General features: G+C 45.5%; 1 protein-coding gene and 1 long non-coding RNA gene across 2 annotated transcripts; both read right to left on the minus strand.

The window, feature by feature from the left end:
• Nucleotides 1-963: 963 nt before the first annotated feature.
• Nucleotides 964-3,268, minus strand: LOC127300675 (uncharacterized). Its single transcript, XR_011745295.1, has 3 exons — nt 2,557-3,268; nt 2,354-2,470; nt 964-2,187 (listed from the first exon to the last, which is right to left on the minus strand). It is a non-coding gene; the product is annotated as an uncharacterized lncRNA (long non-coding RNA).
• Nucleotides 3,269-7,592: 4,324 nt separating this feature from the next.
• On the minus strand, nt 7,593-8,574 carry LOC139831326 (uncharacterized). Its single transcript, XM_071820623.1, has one exon. It carries the CDS (start codon nt 8,387-8,389, stop codon nt 7,811-7,813), a length of 579 nt encoding a protein of 192 aa, XP_071676724.1. The 5' UTR covers nt 8,390-8,574; the 3' UTR covers nt 7,593-7,810.
• Nucleotides 8,575-9,818: the final 1,244 nt, after the last annotated feature.

Below are 9,818 nucleotides of genomic sequence, written 5' to 3' on the forward strand. Positions count from 1 at the left end.
AACTATACCTGATGTAGCTAGCAATTAACATCCATAGAAGCGACATGCAATACAACAAACCTGTTGAGTATCTTTAACAAATTGATTTCTTTTGAAAGATTAATTCTTAATTTAATAGTAAGGAAATCTATTCACTAATTGAACGCCTTAAGTTGATTATCTCGGACAAAAAAAAGGAAGACATCTTGATACATAAATAGGTTGCCTTAATTCCTCCAGCAATCAAATAAATTTGACTCTGTATACTTGGTTGAATTGTTGCAGTACATACCTTTAACAGGAAGCTGTGTGCATTTCGAAGTTTGCCATTTTGAAAGATACTTTATGTGCATGCTATCACTGTAGGACCCTGAAAAACCGAAACCACCACTCGTGCATCTTTCAGTAATACATCAAATGGTTTATGTGCCAGTGAAGTTGCGGGAATTAGATCTGATAGAAAAAAACACGAATGACCGTATCACAAAAGGAACTAATAGATGAAGAATCGAGAAAAAATGGCTACCTCAAGTCTAAATCTGGAGGAGCGCTTGTGAGTCTTGCTAGTCATGTTTCAGATCTGCTGATGCACGCGTTAACTCAGTCAAGCAAGTATTCAGTTTAGGATGCATGTATTCACTCAAGCCAATAGGAAGTCCCGAGTTTTTGTTAGATGCAAAGAGATGTACCAGATTTGGCTACATGGTGTCATAGCAGTCCACACATTTAACCATCTATACACATGCTTTCGACTCCTGAGAGCTTTGGCAGAATAATCAAGAGCTCATTTGCAGGATATTGTAGTGGTAAAGCACTCATAGTATTTTTAGTTATATAGAATACTCTAAATCATGAAGAAGTTAGTTAATATTTGCAGTAATACATCCCTGTTCTGTTGCAGTAAGGACATGTAATCAGGTTATTTAACATAGCAATCTTTATATGATGTATAGTCGATTGATAGGGAGCGATAAATACCCATCGTTTTCTCACATAGCTATTTCTGTAGCTCTTCCTAGGAATTATTTCTTAGCAGATATTTCTGCAGTATTGGTATGAAGAATTAGACTCAGAACAACTTGTGCCTTTATATAATATACTGACCAATCTGTTTGAGCAGATCCAAGCTGCGTTTAGTAAGAAAAAAAAACTAATAACAATGATTTTGTTCATGTGACTAAGGCCGGACTGAGATGTAGATGAAAAATCTTCAACTGAAATTTACCAATGAATTGTGAACGTGAATAAGACAAACCTGCAAGAGAAATATCTATAAGCCTCAAAACTTCAGTGGAAAGATGATAACGATTTAATGTTTAGAAAAATAGGTCAATGAGTTCTTAATGTGAAAATTTTATCAATCAATTTGGAATAAACCCTCCAGAAAGTAATTCTCTCGTATTCAATGGGTACAAAGAGAAAATATATATGTTGGAAAATTGCACAGTCACATGTATTACAAAGATCTGATCACAATTGAGAAAGATAAAATAACCTTATTGTTGACAAAGGAAGCTAAAATAACCAAATCGGAGAATTTTGGTGTATGGCAATTAAGGAATAAGCTAACATTCAGGACAATGGATCGACTTCCGGCCATCACATGGATGGAGTAGGAGAGTTCAAAAATGGCACTTAGTGCAGATATTTGTTTAAAAGGGACTCATATATGATTATAAACGCAAGCGATTAGAATTAGCCAATATTCTTACAATCATTAATGATAAACTCCGTATGCGGGCTGGCAGGTCGTTACTCAACACATATCAGAGATGGAGATGCATTGAATTAGTAATCAAAATAAGAACATCCCGGTAAAATATACATGCATACAGAATCAATCCATCTATGTCTCAAAAAGATGTTTTTTTCTTCTAAAGATGGATAGCCCTCTATATTTTTGTCGCCTCTGAACATTTGTATAAGAACCACTGCACATAAAATGTATGTAGAGTCCATTGGCTGAACTCCAACAGTTCACATGAACCAAAACTATATCTACGCAGAATACTATGAGAATGCTAAAACTACACCTTCTATTCATCTTAACTTCTGAATTCGAGGCAGAGCTTTACTCAATCACCTTCCTAATTAAATGCAGAGCCAACCATTTATCTAGCAAGGAAAAAGATACCTTAACCTTCCTCTTGAAATTGTGATTGCAATTTTGTAACTGCCTCCAATTGGATCTTACCTGTCTATTGTTCTCTGAAAAAATGCAAATTAATATACACATATTCAGACTAATTGCAAGATCAACTCTCCATCCATGATATATATGTTGCACAATCTGTTGTATCTCGTATGCATCGTATCACAACCACACTGGAAAGTAGTATCACATTAAGATGAAACATGCCATTTAGCAAAGTACCTTCTATGAATAGCCTCCTACTATATCTTTTTGGTTGTCCTCATTGCTCAATCTTCTCTGGACAGTTCCGAGACCCTGCTTGTGGGACTCCAAGCCCCTGCTGAACTGCATCCACTTCTGACAAATTATAACTGAGTTAGAGTTTAGGGGGCTACAACGTACATTGCAGCACGACGCGGATGGCTCCCGTGGTCGTCGCCTACATGCCCTGCTCGCCACGACTTAAGCCGCAAAACCATTGCTCCTTTCTCCCTCCAAGTCAACCACCTTCGGCGGCCCCTCAAGCCCGGCGGTATGTCTACCCAACATACACCACTCCTGCAGATGGCGCTCTTGCCGACTTGACCCCGAGGTACATCGCTCGGACCAAGTAACATCAACAAATCAGTATAGGAAAAAGAAACAAACATCAAGCAGGCAGAGAAATAACAGAGGAGGACTGAGTAACTTGTTGGAATGACCGCTCCGACTCTGGTCCGGGTGATCTTCGGGACATACCTTGAGGCGGATTTCCAACAGAGTGCGGCCATATGCTCATGGAGGGCCTCGACGACAGTCCGAGGAATAGCTACCCTTGCCGAGCTCATTCCTGTCGAGGACAGCCTTGATGATGCCGCACCGGAGGATGGTGGAAGAGGACCTTCCAGGAGGCGGCCTTCCGCTTCCTCCTCTTCCCAACAGTGGATCCCATCTCCACCCTCCGGATATCCACCGCCGCCGCTCGACCTACTGTTACAGCGTGCCCCAATCTTGAAGAATCTGATCTCCCGAGTTTCGCCCTGACGTTGACTGTGCCCCGCCACCGGGCCGTGGCGGCGGCAGCCCTACCCGGAGCGGCAGCAGCAGCCCTCCGGGTGCGCCGCCCTCTGGGGCTTGACGGTTCATGTGGTGGAGGAGGCGCAGGACAACGAAGTGAGGTGGAGGGGGGGGGGGGGGGGAGGGGCCACAGTAGGCTCGCCGGGGCGGATCATGACGGCTCGTCGGAGAAGTTCGTCGGTGGGGACTCGGGATGCTGCGCCTGACACCACGGAAGAAAATAAGAGAAGAAAGAGGCCAGAATGGTTTCGGTCAAGTTCGGGAGAAGGACACGCAGAAAGGTTAACCAGTCAAAGCGGTGTGTGTGTGGACAGTACCGACAAGTTGTGCAAATCGTGCCTACCACTGTCCCAACCAAATTATGGCTATGGCCACACATTGAGGAAACACCAAGCCATCCCGCTGAAGCACCACAGAAATCAAACTTTCCCCCAAAACGCTACAGAGTACCAAATGCTACACAGTAGAAAACCAACAGCTAACAAATTATCTGAAACAACACGTGTCACCGTGAGGTTAACTACCAAAGAGTCTCAAAATTCTGAGAAAAAAGAAGTTTGTTGCCAAATAGTATAGTAATATTTACGTTGGTAACTTGACGCATTGTTTTGCCTATCTATGCATGACGTGGGCATATCCATTGATGCATCAGTTGCACACGAGTCTGGTCTTTGGTTTGTTCAAAAAAAAGCGCACCAGAACAAGTGCGCCACAGAATCAACTACTTCTGTGGCGCACCGAAGCAAGTGCGCCACAGAAACAGTTATTTCTCTGGGGCAGCACGCCATGTGCGCCATAGAAATACCTACACTAATAATTGGTGGTGACAGCGTGTGGATCCCACTAAGTTTTTGTGGCGCACGGTTCCCTGGCGCGCCACAAAATTAAGCTATTTCTGTGGCGCAGCTTGCCTGGTGCGCCACAAAATAACTTTCTGTGGCGTATTTTTAATGGTGCGCCACAGAACTAAGCTCCACCTATAAGGATTTTCCTACTAGTGCAACCCGGAGCGATGCTTTGAATGATAAAAGAGAAGTGCATTGGTGTGCAAGGGGATCTAGTTTGCCTGTGATTTCTAGGTGTAACATCTACTAAACTTGAGTGTTTGACTCTCAACTACACGCATAACAGAAGATTGGAGGAAAAAAGACTGATGGCTCCTTTGATTCATAGGACAGGAAAAACATAGGAATGGAAAAACATAGGATTGGAATGTCATAACTAGTTGAATCCAAAACATAGCATTGGAATGTTATGACTAGTTAAATCCTATGAAAAGATAAGTTCCCATTGATTGTACCAAAGAAAATTTTCTATAAGGTATAACCTAATGTTTTGTTTCTATAAGATTTGTACTACAAGATTCCTATAAGATTAGTTCCTATAGAATATGTTCCTACGAATCAAACAACTAGTGTAAGAATAATTTCTATAGGATCCAAATCCTACAAAATTTCTATGCAAATTCTATGAATCAAAGAAGCCCTGATATCTTGACAGCACCTTAACTTTTTTTATGATGGGTGCTACTGTTATCTTGCAGCTCAGAAATATGTGGCCAATTTAGTTACACCTAGCGTGATTTTTCTTCTGTTATCCACATGACCAAGATAAGTCCAAGTGGTAAGCTGAGATTTATCGGATTTTATAATCACCGATTGATAAGAAGTGAGCATAGCTCACCTGATTTGAGAAGTGGATGTACAACCCAGCCATCTAGGTTCAAGTCCCCAGCGACGCGAATTTGGGTTCTTATTATTTCAAAACAAATCATTGTAGAGGCTTTCCTGTCTTATTTCTTTCAATAAAAAAAATTCATCAATTGACCAGGTTTATAACATTGCAGGCACTAGATGATCATTGATTGATCAGGTTTATAATCCTTACTTACGTTGGTAACTTGACGCATTGTTTTGCCTATCTATGCATGACGTGGGCATATCCATTGATGCATCAGTTGCACACGAGTCTGGTCTTTGGTTTGTTCAAAAAATTATTTTATTCTGGGATCACTCAATATGTATACCGTAGAAATTTGTAATAGAATTTGTTGGTTTAGACTAAACCAACAAATTCTATTTTGCATACATATAGTTTGCCCCTATTCTCATGTAGATTTCCATATTAGTTCAGTAGCTTCATTTGCTCGTTTCATACACATATTTTCTTTTGTCTTCCCTTTTTTGCCCAGCAATTTTATTGTTATTAAGAGAATATGGGAATCTACATGAGAATAGGGGCAAACTATATGTATGCAAAATAATAATAAAAAAACCTAAATTTTGTGATATAGTAAATCGTAAGACATAGGCAGGTTGCCATTAGCAAGCAGGAGAATGTAATTTCAACGTGCATTATTTTAGATGAGTAAAGAAGAAAGAAATTTGCAGAGATGGTGATTGAGAGAGCGAGTAGATGTAAGAAGATATCTGCTGCAATGCAGTAATAATACAAATGTGTAATCACAATTGATTTGATCAATAATAATGTGTAAGGTGACACCATCAACATTTACTACTGCTCCTTACAATTCGTGGTTGTTACGAATTTAAATTATTATGATTTGATTCAAGTTTACTACTCCCTCCGTCCCAGTTCGCAAGGCAAAGTTCTAAAAATATTTATCCCAAACTGCCCCACCTCCTAGACACATTTGCATTTGATGTGGGAGTAAAACTGATTCATTATTACATGCATAAGACTCCTCCTTTCGTATCCCACCAAATAAAGTTCTTTTTAATTTCCCAATTAATTGCAGCACCGATGTTAACGTTTTTACGTGGAAATTTGGAGCCAATGAGAATTCACCTTGGGCCAAGATATTTGAAAACTTTGCCTTACGAACTGGGACGGAGGGAGTACTGCTTCTGATGATTTAATTTTACTATCTGTTGCAACGTTTACTACTTGATTCAAGTCTTTTAGGGCCCCTTTGGCTTATAGGTTTGAAAAATAATTTGTCGGATTAAAATCCTGACTTTCTTTTTTCTGTAAAGCCCTTTTGATTCACATGATCATAATTCATAGCAAATAAGTAATTCTTTAGAAATCTGGTAATGTAAATTTTATAAAAAAAACAACATAATGATAAACCTCAAGGAAACTTCTTCACTACAATCAAAGAGAAATCCTCTTCTTTCAATGGGTTAAAATACACATGGCATCTCAATTCTATGGGATTCCTATCCGACAGGTTTGAGTTTCAGGCACTTGAGTGGATATATATTTGAATTTTACTTGCATTAATGGATGTTTCATTATCATACAACTGGCAAGAATGCTAATTTCAGAATCTTCTTACTTCAACAGTTCGTTAAGTTGGCTATTATCCATAACTCATTTCCTTTTTGCGCAACAAAGAAAATTCATGGGTTGCTGCACATCACTTGAACAACAGCGCACTCGGTTCCCAAATCATACATTACGAACATAGACTCATAGAGTAGTAGCTTAAAACCATACAAAACGCAAGAGAGCTTGGAGACATGGAATGCAAAACACTGAGAAGGAGCTAGCAAACCAACTACTTAGCTAAGAGCATGTCTAACAGGCCCCGTATAACCCGCCCACCCCGTAAAATTCCGGCGACATACGGGGCAGGCGCGGTTTGGGCCGTCTAGCAGGCCCCGTATTCGGGCCGCCCCGTTTCGGCGGAATACGGGGCCCAGGAAATCGGCCCCTTCGCCCCGTACATATAGTGGGCGCAGGTGCGAGTGAGGGGTTAACCCCTCACTCGCAACCCTAGCTCCGCCGCGCGCCGCCGCCTCCTCCTCCTGCTCCGGCGAGCAATTAGCCGCTCCCCCGCGCCGCATTCCACCCCCAAGCTAGGATGGACTCCCGCCGCCGCAGTAGGGCCTCGCCGGCGAGCGGATCGAAGCGATCCCGCTCGCCGGACACCGTAGAGGAAGCGTGGCGGCTGAAGTGCAAGCTTTCCGCCGCCGGGAGCCGTCGCGCGGCCTGCAAGTACGCCGGCGCGCTGTACGTGCCGGAGCCGCTCCGGGAGTACGCCGCGGGTGGGCGGTGGTACAAGCAGGACCCGCCGCTCAAGCCGATGAGCGGCGAAGCGTTCGAGAAATGGCGCGCGCAGTGGCAGCGCGACCGCTCGGCGTTGGCGGCATGGAGGGCGACCATCGGCACGCGGAGGAAGCGGAGGCGGCGAGGAGGAAGAGGAGGCGGCGGAAGAGGAGGCGGCCTACCGCCGTGCGGTCGCCTTATCCGAGGCGGATGCCGCCGAGAAAGCTCGGGCGGAGGCAGAGGAGGAGGCGGCGGCCATCGCCGCCGTCCAGGAGTTCGAGGCGCGGGAGGAGGCGGCGAGGATCGCCTTCATCCCCTACATCATCCTTGACGACTAGGGGTAGGTTGATGCTTAGTTAGATGTAGTATGATCCGTAGTATGATCAATATGTATGTATGATCCCTAGTATGATCAATGAAGATGAACTTCCCGGGGTTTTTATTTTTGAAAATACGGAGCGAAATACGGGGTCTGCTAGACGGAATGGCTCGAAATGGAGCAGTTTTTCGATACGGGGCGAAATAAGAGACTTATACGGGACAGCGAAATACGGGGCCTGTTAGACATGCTCTAAGGATTCAGACAACCGACTGGGCGGCTGGTAAGCAGAGCACAGGTCACAAGACTCACAGAGAAGCATCGTCGACTACTGCATCAGGAGCGGGCACCCACTGGAGATTGAACACCGTCTCGAAGGTCTCCCGGCTGAACACCACCTCGGGAGCAGGGCGGCCCGCGTCGTCCACGAGCAGCAGCATCAGCTGACGCACCGCGTCGTAGTAGTAGTCGCAGGGGCCGTGGCTGGCGTCCTTCACCGCGACCTGCATCATGGCCCGGGTCGCCTCCCGCAGCGCCGGCGCGAGCGGCGCGCGGTCGGCGCAGACGAACAGGGCGCCCTCGGGAAACCGTACGCCGGCCGAGAACGGCGGCGCCTTCTCCGGCTCCAAGCCGCCGTTGAAGAAGACCCCGTTGAGGGAGCTGGAGAGCTCGTGGACGCGGAGACGGAGGTCGTCGTGGGACGCGCCCTGTAAGGCACGGACGGTGGACACCGCCGCGTCGTACGGGACGAAGCGGAGCGCGCGCGCGGCCGCGAGGCCCACCGCTGGCTGGTAGGAGCCGCCGTCGACGGCGAGGGGGCTCGACTCCAGGTCGGAAGGGTACAGGCAGGAGTCGGTGTCTTCTTCGGTGTCCTTGGAGGTCCACATCTTGAGTGGCTGCTGTATTCGCCGGGGAGTGGTGTGGCGCCGTGGAGCTGCTGTGCAAGTACCGGCGCTCAACGTATTTGTAACCGGCCGAGCTGATCTTGCCTCGAGTACCGGAACGGGAGAGAGTGTATGACTACGAGGCTTCACGGCTTTTGAGGCATCGCGCAGGGTGACAAGACAACGCCTCGTCTCTCGGTTCCTCTTTTTCTGCACACGCGAACGTCGCTGTAGCTAGTCCATGGCAGCTACTCGTCGGGAGATACCCCCAAGATTTACTTTGCTGTTGATTCACACGCAAACAAAAATTAATCCAGTATATTTTGCACTTCGCATCTACGGAGTACTCCGTAGTAGTGTAGTACGTAGTACCATACTTTACCGATATATACCCTCTTTATTTCAATAAACAAAGCATCCTCATTTTTCCTGTCTTTTTTCGATATACTCCAAATATGTAGACCTAAACAAAAATTGGCATCATTAAAAAGTGCTTTTAATACGAATTTAATAATACTAATTATGTACAATATAATCAAGATTTAGTTACTCATTTTTAGAGTCAAAATTTGTATTAAAATACATGCGCACCTTAGGTTCGTCTAAATTCGGATATATCTATGTACTAAAGTGTGTCTAGATACATTTAAATTTCAATAAATTTTTGACATCGAAAGATGGACATAGGTAGTACAACATTCTCCTAAACGCGAGTACATTTAAGCTCGATTTTCTTGTTCTCAATAAACTATGTAACTGTTAGAGCATCTCCAGCCGCGTCCCCCAAAGCGTTTCCAAATGGCTCGGATCATGCGTTTGAGTGACGTGTTTTGTTCGTGCCGTGTTTGGGCGACGTCGCTTCCCAGCCGCGTCCCCCAGACGCCATCCACAAATAGAAATTCAAATAGTTTGCATTCAAAAGAGATAGATTGTTCCCGCCGAAGTCGTCGCGATCAGAGTAGCTGCGATCAAAGTACCGTGCGCGCGATCATATTACAAGCCCACGTAAAAATTAGAAGAAGGGGAAGGGGTTGGGCGACGGCGACGCTGACGGCGCATCCTGAGTCGACGTAGGCCCGTCGATCACGACGAGCTCGTCGTGATCTGCCCGGTGTGCATGCTCCGTCGCCGACGCCGAGGCAGGGGCCGACGCAGGTGTACTAGCAGATGTTGTCGCAGACGTGTCTGCCGGCTCTTGCTCCGGGGTTGGGGTTGTTGTTGCTGCCTCGGCCGCCGCCATTTTGGCTTCGATGTCGTCGAGGATCTGGCCTTTGAAAAAGTTGTGCGCCGCCCGCGTTCGGGGAGACATTTCTTATGTCGACGCTGTCAGCAGGGACATGTCGTCCTTGCGTTTCTTGAGCCCCATCTTCTCCTCTTGCCTCTTCAGCAGCGCCGCCCATGTTGTGTCGGTCTTTTTGTCGCGGGAGAGCAA

Source organism: Lolium perenne, chromosome 5, assembly GCF_019359855.2.
Source record: "Lolium perenne isolate Kyuss_39 chromosome 5, Kyuss_2.0, whole genome shotgun sequence".
Classification (NCBI taxonomy): domain Eukaryota; kingdom Viridiplantae; phylum Streptophyta; class Magnoliopsida; order Poales; family Poaceae; genus Lolium; species Lolium perenne.